Genomic DNA, 22,371 nt, shown 5'->3' with positions numbered 1-22,371 from the left:
GTTTTTAAATCAAATTAAAGAGATTTTGGCTTTGGCACCTTTAAATCAGATAACTCAGGGTAGAATTCACCAAGAGGATTTTGAATGGCCTTCCCTGGTTCAGTCCAGGCAGACTTATAGCAATCGGATGAGATTTTCCAGCTGTCCTTGAAAACAAGATCAAGGAGAATGAATGACTTTATTATGTTTTCCCTTCCAGTTCTCTTACTGCATGCCAATAGATGAATTGGTTAATACTGAGAAAAATCACGAATTTGGTCCTAAATCTTGCCTACTCTTCTTATTAGCACTTAAAAAATAAAATTCACATAGATATATGAACACATATGAAAGCAAGAGGAACACTTAGCACTTACAAACAATTTATAAAAATCAAAATGTGTGTGCCTCAGTGTACACACACACATATACGGGATGTAGCATATATATATAGGGTCTTGCTAAATTGCTGAGGATCTCACTAAATTGCCAAGGCTGCCATCCAATTTGTAATCCTCCTGCCTCAGCCTCCTGGGTTGCTGGGATTATAGGTTTGAACCACCACATCCAGCCTGATACTGTATTTTTTAAATTTAAGTTAATTAATTTAAAAAACTTTTCTGATGTTGTATTTTCTTAATAGAAAACTGCTTTGTCGTGACAAAGTACTATGCTAGAAATAAATCCAAAATAAATTTTATAACTCTATAAAGAATTTAAATAACGTTAGAGCACACACAATTTGCCCTGCTTTTTAATATATAAGCAATGTATCTTAAGAATTCCTATTTATTTGTTTGTTTATTTTTTTGAGATTGGGTCCCAGTCTCTCTGTTGCCCAGACAGGTTTTGAACTAGAGATTCTCCTGCCTTACCCTCCTGAGTGGCTAGGATTATATCTGTGCCCAGATAAAAATCCTTTTAGCTTTTTTTTTTTTTTTTTTTTGTGTGTGTGTGTGTGTATGTGTGTGTATTTGTATTACTAGGGACTGAGCTCAGGGCCTTGGGCATGCTAGGCAAGAATTCTACCACTGAGCTACATCCCCAACCTCCAGATTAAATTCTGATAATCTGGATAAAAAAAGAATGAAAGTGAAAAGTATATTTTATCCTGAGATCATATCACATGCAAAAATAGAACAATCTTCTCCCTGTTATCTTAGTAATTAGGGTTAAGTATCTCATTTCAAAATGCTATGATTTTAATTACTGAAGTCAACAAAACAATAAGGTGAAAATTATTTACATCAACAAATGGAAGCAATTTCCTGAATAAGTAATCTCTTTAAATCATGTAGAAAACTTGTTCCTTACGGGATTCCTATAGTTTATGGAGAAATTATCAATAGGGGAGGCATTTGTTTCTATATTCTTTTTCTTTCAAAATAATTTTAGTTATTTTATCTTAATATTTGTCAGTGGGGCTGGGGAGATAGCTCAGTCGGTGGAGTGCTTGCCTTGCAAGCACAAGGTCCTGGGTTCGATCCCCAGCACCGCAAAAAAAAAAAAAAAAAAAAAAAAATTTGTCAGTGAAAAAGTTCTGAAAGGACTGGGACAGTAGCTCAATGGTAGAGCATTTGTCTAGCACACACAGGGCCCAGGTTTGACTCTCAGGTGTGTGTGGGTAGCAGGGGAGGGGGAGTTCTATAAGAAGATATTGTGGAATCATGGTACCTAGGATCTATTGAGAGAATTGAATGCACAAATTTGTTCGTAACAAAGTTATGCAATTACTGCTCCATTACAAGTCAAGAAATTCCAAAAGCACTTACAACCTACTGTATTAACATTGGACCTACCAATAATAGGTGGTCTGGGATGGTATTAGTGACGTCACCTCTATTATACTGTGAATGGCAGCTTCTCCAACCCTTCCTGTACTTTGCCTGCGTAAAACTAAGCCCACTTTATGGCCACAACACTGAGCAGGCCCACTGGGGTCCCAAGCATCTGTCTACTTTGACAGTTTTGTTTGCTGCAACTGCCAACTTCCCAAGGTCCTAGGACACCCTGAGGGCCCATTAAGAGCTCCATCAATATCATTGATGCCACTATACTTTGAGCCTCATTTTTCCAGGGTTTCAAATGTCCCTTTTCATACATTTTTTTGTTTAAGGAGTGAACAGATATTTATCATCAGATAGACTCAGGTGGGGCAAAGAAGTATGAACAGAGAAACTACCAGTAGTTTCCATAATAATGCTTCAGAGCTGCAGAGTTCCAGTTTTCCAACAGTAAAATGACCAAATGTGCTCTAATATCCATCCACAGTCCCCCGTAAATTGCTGCGCCTGCAATCTACATGCTAATGCTTTCTTCTAATATACGGCTCTGTGATTTTGCCAGGTTACCAAGCTACCAACTTTCATCCACTGCTGTTGCAGGAACTGGGTGAAATCAAATAAAGCAATGGTTCCTGAACTCATTCTAGACTGCTGAGCTCCACGCCTAGAATATTTTGGATTCTGTAGGAAATGGATAATCAAGAGAATTTTCTTTTTGGGGGATGGTGTACTGGGGATTGAACCCAGGAGCTCTCTACCATTGAGCTACATTCTCAGCCCTTATTTTTAGGTTTTTTTCGCAGGTACTAGGGATTGAACTCAGGGGCACTCGACTACTGAGCCACATCCCCAGCCTTATTTTGTATTTTATTTAGAGACAGGGTCTCACAGAGTTGCTTAGCCCCTTGCAGTTGTTGAGGCTGTCTTTGAACAAGATCCTCCTGCCTCAGCCTCCTGAGCAGCTGGGATTACAGGTGTGCACTTGGCCCTTATTTTTAATTTTGAAAGTGGGTCTCACTAAATGCCCAGACAGGCTTTGAACTTTCAATCCTCCTGCCTCAGCCTCCCGAGTGCTGGGATTTACAGGTGTGCACCAATATACTCGGCTCCCTTTTGTGGTAACAGCTTAAAGGAAGGAAATATTTATCAAGCATCACCCCGTATACACCGTCTCATTTAATTCTCATAACACCCTACAAAATAATTATTGCATTATTTTATGGTAAGAAAGTTAAACCTTAGAAATTAAATGACTTGATCAGCTTTATACAATGAGGAAATGGTGGGCAAATACAAGGTCATTCGACTCCAAATTCTATATTGTTATATAGTTTGGTGCTTCTAACAATTTTCAGCCATTGCAATTATATTAGTTCAGAGTTTTAATCTCATTTTACTTTTTATGAGATAGTTGATCTTCTACTTTTTATTATTGTTACGAGCTGGTTCAAATCATCTTTAGAGAGGTGAAATACACAGAAATGAACATAAGAAAGCTTCAGGTTAATTAATGAAGAAAAATATTATGACTGACTTTATTTTCCAAACCAAAAACTGAGATATGTAAACAGAGAAATATGACCAAAACTTTTCAAACAGATCAAATTGGATGATTCTCAAAATTTTCCGATGTGGAATGCACGTATTATTTGGCATGAACTTTGAGTGACTATTGGATAGCCAGATGAAACCAAAAAACCTCACCTGCATTTGCTGTTATTCAATTTCAAAAAAAGAAAATAGCTTGATTATTTTTTTTCAAAGAGTGAAACAATGGGGGACTTATTTTACTATTTGACTTAAAAACAATATTCAAGGCCTGAGGTTGTGGCTCAGTGGTAGAGCGCTTGCCTGGCACATGTGAGGCAATGCATTTGATCCTCAACACTACATAAAAAAACAAAATAAAGGTACTGTGTCTATCTACAACTAAAAATATTTTTAAAAAAGGACAATATTCAAACCCATAAACAGTAAAAAAATGTTTCAAGTAATATATTTTGAACTAGCAGTCAAAGAAAGGCTCCTAATTACATAATGAGCCCCTCCTCCATCTTTTCAAAAGACCATTGTTCTGACTTAATTAACATGAACTAAAACAGTCCTAAAACAACAGGGCACAGTCCCATTAGAATAAATTACTCAGACCTAGTCAAGGCAGCAAAGAATTCCCTGGAGGAAAATCTGTCACTGCTTTTCCACCTGCACTCTATCTATGGCTCAAAGGACCCTGCTACCACTGGGAGCCTCCCTCTGGAAGGCACATCTGTTCAATATTGAATTTACACCACTCAGAGACAGTGGCCTACGCAGACAGGGAGAAGCAAACCCCTAGGTGGTCAACAGAACCACTGGCCAGTGCTGGGACACATTCTTAGTGGCTCAGATTGCTTCCTGAGCCCTTCACCTTGCACGAATATTTAAAAGTTTTTGTTGCTTGCCTCAGTGTACATAAGAATGTGATAATAGGAAATGCTATTTCCTTGGCAGGATTCATAAACTGAACATGGTGTTTACTGAGGTTGGCCTTTAGCATCAAGCTGACTCCAAAGTGGACGTGACCTCCCACTACTTCCTTTATCTCTCAGCTTCAATGGTCTCACCTGTACAGTGGCACACTCAGTGGTACATCATGTAGGGATGGTGCTCAATAAACAAGTCTATTACTACCCACTCGAGACTGTCTCTGCACGTCAGAAAAGCTGATTCCCACCCCCACCATCAGCCTTGGGATACCCTGTACAGTACCTTTTTCTTTCTTTTAGCAGGCCTCTTATTCTACTTATTTATTTTTGCACTCTCTGTTACCATGAGCCTGAAAAGACAGAAAGACTTGGAAAAAAACAGTTCACTTCCTTCATCAGAAATGAAATCAAAATTAAAGTCAGAGCGATATAAATATGTTTATTTTTTAGCCTTTCTTCATTTGGTTATAATGTTCTTCCCCGACTGGTTAATGGTTGTGCCCTCTAATTCTGTTTGGTACTAAACATACATTTATGATGTGGTGGGAGAGGGGCAGGAACAAAGGGTTTTAAATGAATTCAAATAAATATCGAAGACTAATTCACATCTGAAGACTCAGTAAAACTCTGACTTGGATGAATATTTGGAAGATTTTTCTTTGAAGAAATTGAACAGTCAACAGCCACAGACATAGTACAATCAGAGACCCACAGCAAGTAGTAGAGAAAAGATCTCCTTTTCTTTCATCAAGAAACCTAGGACTCGGTCCCTAGTCCCTGAGCTGTGGAGACTTCCATAGACACTTGGGGGCTTCTGCTGGATCTTCAGGCCTTCACCCTTCAGCTTTCACCATTTCTGGGTAAGCCAATTAGTACTCTCATGAACAATTGCAAAGGCCTATCTGCAAAGCCACAGTCAATAAATTCTGGTAAGTTCAGCAGATTGGCCAGTTCCATTTTTCTGTTTCTCATTCAATGTGATGATCAGTTGTTGCTATGATACATTCAAAACAAGAACCAGAAGGAGGGCATCCGAATCCTCTGTTCTCACACTGCTCCACATGGATGGCTAGTAGTCTCCATGAAACTTCATGTGGGAACAGAAAGCCTCTGAATTGGGGAAGGTTTTTCCACAAATGCCGCAGGAGCCACCCTCGTCTTCCTTGTGTGAGCGCCGGACATGGCTGTCATGGGCAGCGTGGGATGCAAAAGATTTCCCACAGTACTTGCACTTGAAGGGCTTCTCCCCAGAGTGCTGCCTAATGTGTGTGCGGAGTATGCTGGAGGCAGTGAACTTCTGCAGAGAACAGAAAGCAGAAGGAAAAAAGCTAACTTCTGTGGGCTGGACAACCCATTAAAAAAGGCATTAGTGAACCCAAGGTCTCCCCGTGCTGAGCAAGTGTTCCACCACCGAGCTACATCCCCAGCCCTTCTTAAATTTTATTTTGAGATAGGATCTTGCAAAATTGTCCAGACTGACTGTGTTAGCACAGAAAGCCCGGGTAGGACACAAACCTCATGCATCATCTCAGCTCTTTATTCAGGGGGATGAAATGGTGCTCATGGACCCACTCTCCTGTGGAAAATGAGCCACTGAACAAAAATAGATTATTTTGAGGAGTTGTCTAGTGAACATATATCAGTTTGCTTGGATAGTCAGGAATGTGAGCCTTTTGGGTCAAGGTCTGCAGACAGTGCCTGAAGATTTACTTTGGAGGAGAGATGAACACCTCCCAGCGACTGTTTCCTTTAAGGGTGATAAAACACTTCCTCTCTGTCTGCAGCTGGCCGGCACCTAGAAAACATTTATCCTGGGAGATGAAGGCTGCCAGTGCATGGCCTTCATTTTCACTTCTTTTTCTCAGGTCTCATTATTTCGGGAATTTCTTATTCTCCATATCCATTAGACCCAAACTTGGGATCCTCATGCCTCGGTCTCCCAAGAAGCTGGGATGACAGGTGTGCACTACAGTGCCCAGCTCCTTGTTGCTGATACTGATGTCATTCCCTTACCTCTCCAATTGACAAATCTTGGATTCAAGGTTATAGAGCATGTGTGGTCAACACTAGCAGCCTTATCAAAAAGGACTAGACTGCTTTGTCATTCTGGCTAGTTTTGAGTAGCCCTGCATATTAGAACAATGCAGTGATTATGATCAGATCGCTGGGAACTCCAGTTAAAAATGCAGATTGCAGGCTGCGGGTGTGAGTCAGTGGTAGAGTGAATGTCTAGAAACAATCACTAGGGCTCAATCCCTAGCACCACAAAAAGATAAAAACCACCCCCTCCAAAAACCCCAAAAACAAAACTACAAAAAACCCAAAGAGATTGTCAATCCTACCACCCTGAGAAAGCATGATCCAAACATGACATAAGACCCAGGAGCCAGCGTTTAAATAAGACATTCTTCAAGACAAACTGCATTATCAAAGGACAGACTAATACTGGTTAATGTCTTTGCATAAGTCAGAACCTTTAAACTTTGAGATAATTATTTACAGTCAATTGTAAATAAAAAATGTAGAGATTCCATATACCCTTCACCCAGTTTCCCTCAATGGTTATGTCTTACACTAAAGACTATACTGTAAAATCACAATCAGGATGTTGACATTGACAGAGTCAAGACTTTTTCTCCCTCAGGATCCCCCATGGTGTTCTTTGGTAACCACACCAAGTTCCCTTTCTTTCCACTTTCTTTTTAAACCATGACAGCCACTAATCTATTCTCTATTTCTGTAACTTCGTCATTTCAAGAATGTTCTATCAATGGAATCATATCGGTAACCTTCTAGGATTTGCTTTTTCCACTCATCCTAATTCTCTGGAAATTCACTGAGGTTGCCGTGTTTATCAACAGTTCATTCCTCTTTTATAGCCCAGCAGTATTCAGCACCAGCGTGATGCACCCTGTTTCATCACTCACACACACTGATAGAAGCATAGTCTATACCAGTGCTCTCCCAACAGGACTTTGCAATGACAGGCATGCTCTCTCTGTACCAGTGCTGTCCAATGTGGTTGTTGCTAGCCATGTGTGGCCACTAAGCTTAAAATGTGGCCAGCTGGGTTGGGAATATAGCTCAGTTGGTAGAGTGCTTGCCTTACATGCACAAGACCCTGGGTTCAATCCCCAGCATCACTAAATAAATAAATAAGGCCAGTACAACCTAAGAACAGAATTTTTAATTTATTTCACTTTTATGAATTCAAACAGCCAAGTATGGTGATGGTTACACATTGGACAGTATAGATGCTTCTTATCAAAACAGAAGGAGGTTATTTTGGTACATGATTTCTAAAGCATGAACAAATTATCTCTATTCCAGCAATCCCTAACCTCTAATCCCTCTCCATTTTTTTCTTCCTTTTCTCCGCCTCCGCATTTTTATAACTTTGTATTCTGTGTAATATAGATTAGATGCCATCCACCATGTACCTCTAGAAAGCTACATCGGTAGCATTCCCCCAATTTAAGTCTTCATACATTTAAGTAGTAATAATAGTAGCCACATTTCAGTAGTGGTTACCATACGTCAAGCACTGTTAGGTGAGTTTTATATATTAAACCTAAAGACTCTGTGAAGACTATTTCCCCCCATTTTACCAATGAGGAAATTAAACAACAGAGAAGTTAATGGACTTTCTCAAGGTTACACGTTTAGGTAATAAAAGCAAGGCTTAAATCTTGGCCAAGTTTGTGCTTTTAAATTCTAGGTATCTGTGATCATCAGATCTCTGTAAATTTGGGGAGTATCTTATCACAAATGCTCCAAATGCTAGCTTGGCAATAGGTCATGGCTGACCATCTTTAGCAAATTGGAGCATATTTATGAGATGCAAATTGGGATGGTAATTGGACTAATATTTACCAAAAACCGCATTATAAGCTAGGCTTTACACTCCCAGTTCTTACCCAGGGACAGCCCTGCAGGGTGCCAGGTAGACCCCTCCGAAGGAGGTTCTGCTTACCTTTGTACAATACACACACTGGTACGGTCTGTCTCCAGAGTGTACTCGCATGTGCTTGTTCAAGCTGGAAGACTGAGAGAAACATTTCCCACATGTAGAACACTACGGTGAAAAAGAAAAATAGAGTTGAAGCCCCGTCTTCCCCTAACAAGTCTATTTTAACATTATGTCCACCTGGGGTTGAAAGAACTCTTACGTATTTATTGTGTGTGTGTGTGTGTGTGTGTGTGTGTGTGTGTGTGTGTGTGTGTGTATGTGTCTATAAACAGTGGATCGATCCACTTCAGACAGCAGAAAGACATCCTAGGCTCAGAAAGAAAATCCCAGGAAATTCTACAAGGGCAAGAAGCACAAGCCCCTGGAACTACGGCCCACTGAGGTATATGCCGCAGGTTCAACATGCACCAGGAGAACCGAAAGACCAAGAAGCAGCAGCGGAAAGAGCGGCTGTTCCCTCTGCGTAAGTGCGGGGGTCAAAGCTGAGCGTCACGGCGCAATAAAACAAAAAAGTGGTCAAAAAAGAAAGAAAGAAAGAAAGAAAGAGAGGGGCAAGTTTTAAGAATCGGGCAGTGTGGGCTTTGCTCTAGATTCTACCCAGTACTGTTAACACTAATGCTATGACTTTAGGTATTTCATCAAGCACCTTTGGGTGTCAGAAGCTTCAGTTGAGTCAGGTATGATGATGCATGCCTGTAATCCCAGTGATTCAGGAGGCTGAGACAGGAGGCCAACCTCAGCAATTTAGGGAGACCCTAGCAACTTAGTGAGACTGTCTCAAAATAAAAAAAAAATTAAAAAATAAAAAAATAAAAAAAAAGAAAAGAAAAAGGGCTGGGGGTGTAACTCTGTGATTAAATCCCCAGTAAACCCTCCCCCCCCCAAAAAAAGTAGTAGCTGTGTGGTCAAGTGCATTAAATTTGAATCTTTGTTTCCTGCTTTTCCTCATGGGCAAAATATTTGCTCTGCCTTCCTCACACCGTCATGAATGAACTACAAACACTGTGTAATTAATTTAGATATTTATACAATACCTATTACGTGCCTAACACTCTGCTAGAAATAACAGGCTAAAAATCTGGTAGGGGTGTTGGTGAACTACATAAACCACAATAGCGATGCACAGTGGCAGGTGATCTAAGGCATGTAATACCTACAAAAAGGGCTAGTTTGGGGATCCAAAGGGTGCATGTGCTTGAGTTACACACCGTGAAAGAAATTACTAGAAGCGCAGCTACCAAAAGGTTGCCAGGGGGTGTACCACACAAGGTCCTGGGTTCCATCCCCAAGCACCAAAAGAAACATGAAAAACAAGACAAATACAACAAATGTTTGAGTAGATATGCTTACTGATTTGAACATTACACAATGTAAACACACACACACAAAAAAAATCACATAATTTCCCATACAAATGTATAATTTTTATGTATTGTTTAACAGATTGATGAATTAAAAAAATCCTGTATCTCGCCAAAATTTTAATTTAGTATGAAAATAAAATATCCTTAGACAGAAAAAATCAACATGTAAACTGGGCATTCTGGTGCACACCTGTAATTCTAGCTGCTCAGGAGGATTTTGAGTTCAAAGTCAGCCTCAGAAACTTACTGAGACCCTAAGCAACCCAATGAGACCCTGCTTCAAAAAAAATATATATATAACAGTTGGTGATGTAGCTCAGTAGTTAAGCGTGCCCCTGGGTTCAATCCCTGGCACAAAAAAAAAAAAAAAGAAAAAGAAAAAGAAAAAAAAATTTCACCATATATTCTTTTTCTTCTTTTTTTTGGATACTGGGGATTGAACCCAGGGATGCTTAACCACTGAGCTACATCCTCAGCACCCAGCTTGGCTAATTTGACCGTGTATTCTTATAAGCAAAATTTGGTGGGGCCTGTGGTACAGCCTGAAATCCCAGTTACTCAGTAGGCTATAGCAGGAGGATCACAAGTTCAAGGCTAGACTGGTCAACTTAGTGATCTGTGAATACTCTTTAGCTCAGTGGTAAAACACACCTGGGTCCAATCCCCGATTACCCACTCCCCCACCCCAAATACTGACAAATCACAGGCAAATAGAAACAATATATTTTTAAGATTTAAACTTTATTAAATAATGAAGATACAAACTAAAGCCCTTTTCCATCTATCAAAAAAGAATAGTTTTATTGGTAGGAGAGCTGTTGCTGTTTACCGCATTATAAGCCCAGGTGACTGGACCATAAATCGACACCTTCTCTGGGAAGCAATTTGGCACCCAACCGTGTTATCTATTCACATCTACCTCTTTCAAGAGAGCTATCCTGCCAAGCAATGTCCTTCCAACTGGCCCTGAGGTAGCCCTCCACCGGTGCCCAGGAGTATGGGGAGGGAATGTGAAAGCAGAGTGCAGCGACAGGGCTGGCAGGTCATTCGCCACCACACCCTCAAGTCACTCACCTTGTGAGGCCGGTGCTTCTCATGAACATGAAGGATGTGGATTCGGAGCCGGTCCCGCTTTTCAAAAGATCGCTTGCAGAGGGAACAGGGATATTTCCTATCACCCCTGTCCACACAGGGGGTGTACTTGAGGTGTTTATCTCTGTAGTATTTGTAGGTAAACACTTTTCCACACCTTTCACATCTGTAACCATCTGCAGATTCTGTCAAACACAGGGATAAGTGCCAGTGGGTTTGTCAACTACCTTGCTGTCCTTACTTCCTCCAAGAAGATCTTAAAAATCTTTTATCAGAAAACTGTAAACGCATAGATGTTTTCACCGTTACTCTATGTATGAATACTCTAGATCTGAAGTCTCCCTGCAAAGTTTAAAGAATGTCAAAATGATAGTGTAATAAACTATCTTTCCAGGTGTAGTGGTACATGCCTATAATCAGTGGCTCAGGAGGCTGAGGCAGGAGGATTGAGAGTTCAAAGCCAGCCTCAGTAACTTAAAGAGACCCTATCTCTAAATAAAAAATAAAAGAGCTGAGGATGTGGCTCAGTGGTTATGTGTCCCTGGACTCAATCCCCAGTACCAAAAAAATTCATACCTACAAAATCAACTTATTCCTTACTAGAAATATACATATACATATATACTATTTGTTACTTTACAGTTTGTCTAAATTAGAATTTAGAGTCTACATGTTATTTACAACAGCATGGTTGCCTGTCTCTTAAATGTCTGCATCTGCAGGTTCTCCTTCCCTTTGCTTCCCTGAAACATTTGATTTGAGGAAATCCTCCTGCCAGCCTTAACAGAAGAGTGGTTCAGTGGTTTGGTTCTTGTACTCATTCTTGCCAGGCCTTGTCACAATGTAATATATGATGACATACATAGTGCCTAAGCTACTCTGAACAGCTCCTTTTTTTTTTTTTTTTTTTTTTTTTTTTTGTGGTGCTGGGGATTAAACCCAGGGCCTTGTGCTTGATATGAACTGAGCTATATCCCCAGCAATTTAAATTTAATTCTAACCAAGTGATACCAAGTCACCACGTGGCAGGCAAGCCTGAGAAAGGTAAATCTGTTTTTGTTAGTGGAGGAGAGAGGGGGTGGGGAAGAGAAAAGTTAGAGCAAAGGAGGTCTGAGGTCCAGAGGTGTCTATGTGTTGGGGGCAGGGGACAGAACAGGGGCCACCTACAAAAGTACCCCTGCTGAGGACACTCTGGAATCCAGAGGATTAAGTGGCTTTGACTATGAAATACACCATGGAGACCTCATTGTCTGCCTCCAGGGAGGGAGAAGAGCCTACAGTGAGTCAATGCAAGAATCTGTAGATAGAAATCTTTTTCTGCATCAGGACAGCAGGGAACTGTCCATCAGGGGCTTTGTTAGTTGACAGCTACATCCCAGGCATGGTTAACAGGTGGCTAAGGAAATAAACCATTCATTAAGTAAATAACCAGGAAAGCAACAGCCAACCTGTGAAGAACCACCATCCTACTTGCTTTGTCTCTGGCTTTCATGGAGGTGCTTAATGCTCTCAGAATCTCCCTGCTGAGGGGGAATCTAAGCTCAGGGCTAGAATTTTCATTGCTCAGAAATACCTGGTCTTCCTGGAATAAAAGAGAGGGTCTCCAAAACAGGGTGGGTCAGTGAGTCTACAAATCAAAACACTTTATAAAGCACACCAAGATTCAAAATAATGGTCCAATACTAAGTTTGCTAAGAATAACTAATTAAGGAGAAATAAAACAGCGATCCTTACCAACTGAGCTTCGGTTAACTACATTTCCTGATCAGTTCCTTGGAACTGTACTTAACCCGATTTTATTCTGTTTCTTTCCTTTTTCTTCCTTCTAATGCAATCAACCATTCTTTCTAAGCCAAGGGGTTTCCCAACACTGATAATGATACTTTCTGCCCAAATAGTTTATGTTGTTTGGTAATAATTAAGAATTTGTCTTCATGATGGTGGATTTCATGTTAAGTGTCCTTACCGTCATAATAAAGAGTTGTTTTCATATCCTACACCTCCACCGCCCGTCCCCCCACCCCGCCGACACAGATACAGACACACACACACACACACACACACACACTTGCATATTCAAATAATTTATTCACATAGAGTCCTGACCCTTCCCTCCCCACCCAAGATCTTATTCTCACTCAAGACCAGTTCTCACCAAAAAACCTGAGACAGATAGACAGACACACATACTTCTTTCGAGAGCACCACAGAGGAATCTTAGGGGTTTTTTGTGTGGGGATTGAACTCTGGGGCACTTTACCACTCAGCTACATCCCTAGCCCACTTTATTTTATTCTCAGACAGGGTCCCACCCACTACATTGACCAGGCTGGCCTCAAACTTGGGATCCTCCTGCCTCAGTCTCCCCAGTTGAGCCACTGGGATTACAGGTGTGCACCACTGCGCTTGGTCTTTTCCTTTCTTTATTATATTAAAAAAAAAATCATATTGGTCTGGGGTGGTGGCTTGCAGGTAAAGCACTTGCCTGGCCTGGGCAAAGACTTGGGTTCAAAATCATATTAATGGAAAACAAATGAATTCGTCTATAAGTCTTCCCATCAAATTAAGTTGTTTATAAGTTGCCTTCCACAGTTTTTGCATTATAGATCATCTACTTTGGTTCAGAACTGAAACAAAGGTCACCTACTGTATGTTATTTTTTTCTTCCATCATAAGTCTTTACTGTGTTGCTTCTTATAATTGTGACCTCAGAAAACTGCACAATTCTCTGCTAACAATGTATCATGACTTACTTAAAAACAATTTTACTATTTTACTTACTTAAAAACAATTTTACTATTCAGCATAGGTGGTTTGCATTTCTCATTAATATGGATGGTGCTATATAGTAAAAGTCCTGGAGGACAAAGCCTTTTCCTTTTCGCCTATTTATTGTCAACAAATTTCCAGAAGAGTATAATTAAGACATCAAAGAGTACAACTAAAGTATGGACACTTTAGTAGTTCACTTTTGTTGTTGTTGTTTGGTACCAGGGATTGAACCCAGGGACACAATATCACTGAGCTACATCCCCAGACCTTTTTATTTTGAGACAGGATCTTGCTAAAGTTGCTTACAGTCTCACTAAGTTGCTGAGACTGGCTTTGAACTTGCAAGCCTCCTGCCTTAGGCTCCCTGGCTGCTGGGATTACAGGTGTGTGTCACCACACCTAGCTAACAGTTCAGTTTTTAAAAATATTTTCTCAAAAGGATGATGATTACATTTTATAAGTTACTAAGCATTTCTCTCTTTTTCCTCCCATGGTACTGGGGATTGAACCCAGGGCCTCACACATGTTAGGCAAGCACTCAACCACTGAGCTACATTCCCAACTCTTTCCAAAAATTTATTAATTTTTATTTTGACACACGGTCTTGCTAACTCAATCCTCCTGCCTCAGTCTTCTGAGTATCTGGGGTTACAAACCAGTGCCAAGGCATCCAGTAAGTCACATGTTCTTCAGTTTGTTACTTGGTACATTTATTATCCCATAATGATGCTGTCTTCTATATTATTATACATATTAATCAAATTTGTCTTGTGCCACATAGATCAGTAGTTCCCAAACATGTGTATGTACAAAGAAAAATACAAAATCAGTTGAAAATACAAATTCCATGCTTAGGATATAGCCCAATAGTAGAGTACTTGCTTCACATGAGAGAGACTCTGGGTTCTATCCCCAGCCTGGGGTAGGGATTGGAAACAAATTTCAGAGGTTCACTCCCAGAGTGGGTTGGTGTTCCTAGCTCCTTGTTACTCCAATGTTATTCGGGGACCAGCAGCAGCAGTCCCTGGAAGCTCACGGAAATACAGAGTCTTGGGCTGGGGATATAGTTCAGTGGTAGAGGGCTTGCCAGCCATGTGTGCCAGGACCTAGGTTCACGATCCCCAGCACTGCAGAACACACACACATACACAGACACACACACACACACACACACACGCAATGGGTTCCAACCCTGAATGGCACCTTTACAAGATCCCCAGGTGGTTATAGTTTGAGAACTAGAGCCTAGCTCAATGTTTCTCAAACTTGCCTGGGACCAGCAGTAAATACATTCTATACTTGACATCCAGTATGGATGTCCACAGATACATAACGTGTCCATTTGAAACAAAAACTTCACAAAACAATGCTTATTTCTTAAGTGATTTCCATCAATATTTTCTCTTATTCTTTTTTCTCTGTAATGGTGGTCTTGATCACTAAATTGATTTCCCACCCCACTAAGATACTGCAACCCACCACTTAAAAATACACTGCTCTAAGCACTTTTTCTTTATCAGCACTGTTATCTCAGTAGAGATAAACCCAACTCACCCAAGGCAGAAGTGGCATCCATTTACTTCACTTTTTTCTTTTTTATTCTCGAGAAGGGGAGAGGGGTGGAGAAAAAAAGATGTCCTTATGAATATTAGTAGCTGCAACAGTTTGGGAAAGAGGCAGCCATTTCTTTCAGCAGGGTAATGAACCCCTGGTTAGAGACACCTGTAATTTAGTCTCATGCCTCACACCTGGGAAGGAGAAGCAACTGAGAGGCAGAAGCAACCGGTAGGGGGTGGGGGAGCTCTGCCAGGAGGGTTTAAAAGCCTAGTTCTTGCACCAGGAGGTCCTGCTGGAGACATGCACTCACCTTCAGAGGGATCAGATCGCTGTTTGCCCTGCTCGGTGACCTGAAGGCTCACAGGAATATCCAGAAATTTCTCATAGCAGTCTCCATACCACACAAGGAGCTCTTGGTTCTGGTAGATCTCCTTGCAGCTCTCATAAAATATCTGCCCTTGACACTGTATGGCAACTAGGTTCTGCTCCTTTGGGAAGCGGGCGCAGTTGACATAGGTCATCCAATTCCCTGTACCTTTTCCATCTATAAAGTGGCTCAAATTACCACCTTCAAAGATCTAAAAGAAAGAATAAGTTTGGATTTGTACTTCTTTTTTGGTATTCATATGTAACTTTATAGGCAAACAAATTAAAAAAAAAAAAAAATAGGCTGGGCATGGCAATATGTGCCTATAGTCCCAATTACCAGGGAGGCTAAGGCAGAAGAAGGATCACTCGAGACCAGGAGTTCAAGTCTAGCCTGGGTAACACAGCAAGACCCTATCTGAATAGTAATAACAATAACCCAAATCTTACACTTGAATCTACCAAATATATTTCTGTAAATCAGGGTTTGTTTTGTTTTTGTGGTACTAGAGACAACATTCAGGACCTTATGCATGCAAGGCAAGCACTCTAATACTGAGCTACATTCTCACCCTTTTTTATTTTGAGACAGAGTCTCACATAGGTGCCCAGATTGGCCTCAAGCCTGTGATTCTCCTGCTTTGGCCTTCCAATTAACTGGGACTACAGGTGTGAACCGCCATGCCTGGCTACTTCAGATTTCTATCTCATTACAAGTAATATATAAATCTGTGTAAGCCTAACTAAATTTATTATCTTAAGGACATCTCCATAGGGGGCATCCTTTTAAAAGATTCATCCTTTCATTCTTCCTTCTTCTTTCTTTCTCTCTTTCTCTGTATCGGTGATTCAACTCAGGTCCTCTTGTCTGTCCTGGCAAGTGCTCTACCACTGACTGATCTACCTCCTAATCCTATCCAATCTTTTTTTTTTTTTTTTGGCAGGGGTGGGGGAGAGGTACTGAGGATTGAACCCAGGGCACTTTACCACCGAGCTACATCCCCAGACCTTTTTATATTTTGAGATACAGTCTCAGTAAGTTGTCAAGAATGACCTCAAACTTTTGATGGTCCTGCCCCAGCCTCCCAGAGTCACTGGGATCACATGCATGTGCCGCCACACCCAGGCCTATCACTTTTTTGATTCCCAAATTTTGTAAGCATATATTAATTTCATAAAGAGGGAAGAAAAGCATTTATCCACACCACTTCAAAACAACAGACTAATTAATTTCTATCTAATTTTCAACAATATGGACAGAGTCGTAACTGAATTCTTTCTCCACTGCTGGCACAGCAATTTCACTGTCTCTTTTTTTTTGTTTAAGACAGAATCTAGCTGTCCTCAAACTAGTGATCCTCCTGCTTAGCCTCCCAAGGAGTTGGGATTACAGGTGCATGCCACCGCATCCAGCTCTCTAATGTTTTATTATAAGCAACTTTGTGATTAACACCTTTCACATAGTCTGAATTTCGAATTATTTTTCTAAACTGTATTTCTAGAAGAAGAAATTCAGGGTGAAGATGTTTTGAACATTTTAAGGTATTTGGTAATTCTGATAAATGGTTTTCTCCTGCATTTGAACAAAGTGGAGTCTCCCCAGCATGCCCCATACACTGTCACTAGCTTGAAGAGCATTAATTCATAAACCCTCTGCTAATTTTATAGGTAAAATCTATTTTATTCCCTTTAGCATACTTTAAGCACCTTATAATATTTAAAGCATTTAGTTTTGCTTATAAATAAGGCATATTAATTATTTAAATATATGCTTAAATGTATATTCAATGGCTAATCTTCACAGATTAAAATGATCTGGGGCACCACAAAACAATTCATGCAGATGTGCTATTGATGAAGTGAACAGCTGATGTCCTTCCCCAGAACTCTTGCAGAGGCAAAGGACAAGATTTTTCCTTCCAGTCTTTCTCCCCATTTTAAATGGGCACACCAGAAGATATTTACCTCCCACATCAGAGAATTGTCTCTGTGGGTCTTGAGTTCACTGGTGTTGACCACTTTACCTTCAAAGGGTCCAAACCTGATTCCTTTGGCAACAAAGCTACTGCAGAACACACCAAAATGTGGAATTTCACCAAACATCATCCGCATGAGGCAGAGACCTAGGAGAAACCCAAGATAGGAAAAAATGAATAAGGAAAGTGATCCATATTAGTTCCAAGAAAGACATCCAAGCAAGGACTGCTGCCCACCTTCTGGAAGTTGAAGGGCATCTTTATCCAGATTTTGAGGAATATGATCAGACCCTAGAAAAAAAGGAAAAAAAAATGTTTTTTCTATTAAAAATGTATTATGAACTGCTTTTATAATTTCCCTCCTTACTCCTTAGAAGTAATCATCACTAAGTTTGATGTTTATCTATCCTTTATTATTTTTCCTGCTCCTTTAACATGAGTTTTTCATTCATAATAGCTCATCTGAGACTCAAAGCAATCCTTAATGTAAGTAATTAATTCTATTTTGCAAACTTCAGAATCAGAGATAATTTTTAATTAAGGTCAGTGTAGATTGCTAAACTGGGACTAATTTATGAAGTGCATGAGGCTGCAGTAGAGAAACCCTGCACACCCCTGTCACCACTGCACTGCATGAACCATTTCTTTCCTAGACCTCAGCTTTTACTACAACCAACCTTAGAAATCATGCAGTTAAGGAAGTGGGGCCTCGGAAGTGAGCCTAATACCCCCACTCCGCTTACTCCCGACTGATAGGCTCCCACCCTCTTCCCATCCAGTCCAACTCTTGATGGTGTGAACTCCCTTTACCAAAACCTTCTGCGGGACCTAGGAAGCCGGAAATCGCATAGTGGAGGCTGGCCGGGTGATCCGGGCTGGGAGTAACCCCATACAGAACGAAGTGCAGGTCCTCTTCCGTGAAGTTGAAACTAGGAAGAGGCGATTTTCCCTCTTGGTCCAGGTGTTTGTGACCATCCTCAGATCTCTTGCTGGGGGACGGAGATACTAACTGGGAGGTCTTCAGCCCCTCCGGTAACAGGGAGGAATCCGTAGGGAGCGGCGGAATTAAAGTATCAGGTCCACAACACTGGCCACTGTCGCTGCGGCCACCAATGGGGACCAAATCTTCACCGCTTGCGCCGTTATATTCATGGCTACTCAGAAAGTGTGGCACCTCCCTGGGGAGGTGGGGAATTGGGTACCACAGTGACATCTTGCTGTACCAGGTCAGATCATAGAGTGGCTCCCTCTGTAGAGCCAGATCCGGGCTCAGCAAGGGAGGCGCCATCGGGAAGGGGAGAGGGGTCACCCCCTGGGACGCAGACACCGCCGCCTCCAGATGCCGGAAAGACTGGAAATCCTCCTCTGGGCTGGTCAAGGCACTCCTGTAGTGCCCATAGGCCGAGAAAGGCGTGTAGTAGGCAGCGAGGTGTTGGGGGCTACTCTGGAACCTCTCTGGAGGGTAGCACACCTTGTCCTGGAGCTCGGCTTCACCTGGCGGCCATAGAACCATCGCGAGCTAAGCTGTGCGAGTCTGCAGAAAAGCGAACGCGGCTGAAAAGCACTGTCCCGCTAGGTGTTCCTGCCCGCCTGGCTTCTTCCACCCAAGTCCACCCCAGATCGAAATTAACTGGATGCACTTCCAAATTCGATCCCGCCAGAACTATCAAAAACAAACACAAAATCCCCAAACGAAAACCCGCCGGGATCCCGCCCGACTCCAAGTTTCTGGTTAGTATCGCCTCCGACTTTCCTCTCCAAACACATCTTGCCCAAACACTGTTGATTTTCAACACCTGTTCTCTACATTCGACGCGCCCCCCCCCAACCCGTTTCCGGCAAAACTTGTTTAAATTTCTGTTCCCTCCTTCTTCCCTGTTCCACAAAACTCTCTTAGAGGATCGACCAGTCTGAGCCACCGGGCCTTTCCACCCACGGAGCTGGTCAAGCACAAAACCGTGCTAGGGCTTCAGGGCAGGCGGTCACTCCAGGCACTCCTGGGTCCCTAGCAGGGAGGGATGAACCAAGGGCCTAGGGTCGAACCGCGTAGATGGAGATTCTAGAAAGTCCGGGGAATGCGTGCCGGGCTGCAAGAACAGCGGTATAACCCCTGAAGTCCTGATGTCCCCGCTGCGCACCACCCTCAGTTTCCCGGGAGTTCGCAGCCAGGCCTCTCGTTTTTCAAGCGGGAAGAATACCGCTACATCTCCCAGGTCCCTCGGAAACTCCAGTCATCCCAACCTAGGATTTAGGGGGATCAGGTCTCCTCTTGGGAGCCAGCGAGGTCCAGGCCCAGACCAGGTGGCAAAAAAGCCTCAGGGACCGCCCGCCCCCGCGCTGCCGCCTGGGTCCCCTCCAGGAAAGGATGTGTTTTAATGGACGCGCTGCAAGGCTCAGGAATCTGAAGCCCTTTCGGGGCTGGAGGGTCTTCAGGGCAAGATCAATGAGCCCAATAAGGAAATCAACCAGGGTCGTGACTCAGAAATTAAAGAACACCGGGTCAGAAGAAGAGGTCAGCCGACACACGTATCTCCCGGTCTCCTCCCCAGCCTCTGGAAGGCGTCTTGGTCCCTGCCACCTGCGACCCCAAGGATCTGGAACTTAGGGGTTGAAAGCCAGTGTAGGAGAAAAGCCTCCGCCAGAGCAAAAGACCATCCAAACCAACTGCGCTAGCGAGTGTTGACTGCGCTTCCTCCAGCCCTGGAACACCGGGGCACCTACCTCAGGGAATCCCACTGTTCAGGACCCCTTAGGGTGGAGCGGGCTCCGGAAGGATAGGCTTCCGGCAAGCCTTCAGGGCCGAGCGGGTTTTAAGACGGAGAGTGGGCGGGCGGGGCCGCCGGCTCCTTGAGGGCAAGGGAAAGAATCTGGCCCACGCAGGTCCCCAGGTCCACCTTCTCCCCGCCCACCGCAGTCATTGGCCGGAACTCGACTCGCCCCAGGGTCCCCGAGGTCGTCCACTTAACTCATCAGTCCTCAAACCCTCGCCGGAATCTAGTGGAGAGCGCTTCTACCCGCTTTCCAAAGCAGGCACTATAGCCGCTCCAGGCTTGCGGCTTCGGTGAGCCAAAAGCTGGGCAAGGGTCGCTAATAATCCCCTCTGCGCTCACACCCACCCCGAACAGGCGTCCCCATAGCCGGGACCCGCATCCCGGGTTTGCGCTCTTGTCTCTCCGTTTCGAGTGCCTAAGAGATGAACCTGATCCAAGGCGGCGTCAAACCTGCCAGGAGGTGACTAGGTGGACATTTGTCCCCGACACCTAGTAAAGAGTTGCCGCCGTCCTCAGGACTGGTAAGCGACGCCTCGCTGGTCCCAGTAGGGATCCCCGAACTCGGGACTCCGAGCCTCCGACACTTCCGAGGTTTAGGATGGTCGGTTTTGGTCTCTCGAGGGCTTTTTCTCCTTAAGTGACTTTCAGTCATCGAGGGCCACTCCACCCCTACCCCGTATGGTCTCCACTAACCCTTCTGAGGAAGATTTGCGACCTTGGACGCACCGGGCTCTGAAAACCAAGGTCCAGACCCATACCCGGTGCTCAAGGACCACATTTTTATTCCCCATGCCGGTCATTGAAAAAGAGAAAGGAGAGCTTAATTCCATTCACATTCACAGATGGAAACATCTAGGGTGGGGAAAACCGTTGTAAAGGTGGGTGACCTTGGCCAGGTTCCTTGCCACCCCGGGCGACCGCCGCTTCCTCTTTGCTAAATGGATCAAGCGACTTGCCTCGGGGCGGGCAGACCTCACGCGGGGCCGGGTTGTGCTTTGGTTACTAAACGTGGAGGAAGGCAAAGGACAGAGCATCCAGTTGGCTAAGCAATGCCAGAAAGTTCCCGAAGCTGGTGGGGGAGGCTGAAGGTCGAACGTGGCCCTGAGCCCTCGCCCTGACCCTCCGCGACTGGCTGGCGGAGGCTCCTTAGGTCCGGGGAACATGACCCTGCAGCCTCCCGCTTGGCGCGGCGGCGGGGAAGGAGAAGGCTTGGGATCCTGAGGTCCAGAGGATGAGGACCGCGACGTCTTCCCGAGCGCCAGGCCGCCCGCCGCGGGCCAAGGCGGGTCCCCTCACCCGCGCGCTCCAGATGCGGAGGCACAACCCTTTCCTAGTCGCCAGGAAGATCCCAAATGGGAGGTGGCGCGTTATTTTCCTGGGCGAGATGGGAATAAAAAGGAACCCAGGGCTTCCTGGTCTCCTTGTTTTGAGATTAAGGTCTTGGCTAATATTGAAGAAGTGAGGAGTACCGATCCAAACTTGTTCAGAGCTCCAAGCACCTCTGAGGAAGGATCGTTTAGTGGGAAAAGCAGAATAAATGCTTAGTCCCTTCCTTTCGGGGAGCGTGCCCACCCCTGCACTTCTGACCCGCTTTCATTAACTGTAGCTTCTTCCCTCAGAGCTCGAGTAGACTTCAAAGACTGCGATGGAGACATACAGGTGGTGCTTGGGTGTTAGCTCTTCATAAAGCCAGCCTTTCTTTCTTTTAAGTGCATTCAAGAGTTTTAGCTTTAAAAAGAAAAAAGAAAGTGTGTGTGTGTTTTGACTGGGGATTGAACCCAGTCCAGGGGCACTCTACCACTGTGCTACAACCCTAGCCCTTTTTATTTTGAGACGTGCTCTCACTGAATTGCTGAGGCTGGCCTTGAATTACTCTCCTGCCTCAGCCAACAGAGTGGGATTACAAATTGTTCACCATTGTGTTTAGCTAAGAATTGTTGCTTTATTTTAGTACAAGCAACATATACCTTACCTTAGAGTTTTTTTCTGCAAAGAATCAAGAGTTTGGTATATTTTAAGTATTTTTTAAAACTGTAAGACTTGATTGTTTCAATAATTTAAAGAAATGAATAAAAGTGGAAATGCCTCTTTCCCTCATTCCACTCCCACGCCCATCCCCCTTTCGGAAGTAATCCTAATTAACTGTTTGGTTTATTTACTTCCTACTCTCACTTTTAAAAATACTATAGTTTTGTTTGTGTTTACATATATGTAGAATTTTTAAAAAATGGAATTATATTTTACACTTTTCTACAACTTTTTCTACCTAATATCT

General features: G+C 43.2%; 1 protein-coding gene across 1 annotated transcript; it reads right to left on the bottom strand.

The window, feature by feature from the left end:
* Positions 1–5,297: 5,297 nt before the first annotated feature.
* Prdm14 (PR/SET domain 14) lies at positions 5,298–18,838 on the bottom strand. The gene is made up of 7 exons (XM_047550442.1): positions 18,136–18,838; positions 17,563–17,616; positions 17,315–17,472; positions 15,294–15,561; positions 10,637–10,839; positions 8,202–8,303; positions 5,298–5,525 (listed from the first exon to the last, which is right to left on the bottom strand). Exons 1-7 carry the CDS (start codon positions 18,836–18,838, stop codon positions 5,298–5,300), a joined length of 1,716 nt encoding a protein of 571 aa, XP_047406398.1.
* Positions 18,839–22,371: the final 3,533 nt, after the last annotated feature.

Source organism: Sciurus carolinensis, chromosome 1 (genome assembly GCF_902686445.1).
Source record: "Sciurus carolinensis chromosome 1, mSciCar1.2, whole genome shotgun sequence".
In the NCBI taxonomy this organism is placed as follows: Eukaryota; Metazoa; Chordata; class Mammalia; order Rodentia; family Sciuridae; genus Sciurus; species Sciurus carolinensis.
This window is presented reverse-complemented; position numbering and strand designations above follow the sequence as displayed.

Excerpts from the sequence above, each read along its gene's own strand:
- Prdm14 (XM_047550442.1), bottom strand. The coding sequence starts at position 18,838 with ATGGTTCTATGGCCGCCAGGTGAAGCCGAGCTCCAGGACAAGGTGTGC. Across the intron at positions 17,473-17,562 it reads TGCCCTTCAACTTCCAGAAG|GTCTCTGCCTCATGCGGATG; the intron begins GTGGGCAGCAGT and ends GGTTTCTCCTAG. Across the intron at positions 10,840-15,293 it reads GCGATCTGATCCCTCTGAAG|AATCTGCAGATGGTTACAGA; the intron begins GTGAGTGCATGT and ends TGTGTTTGACAG.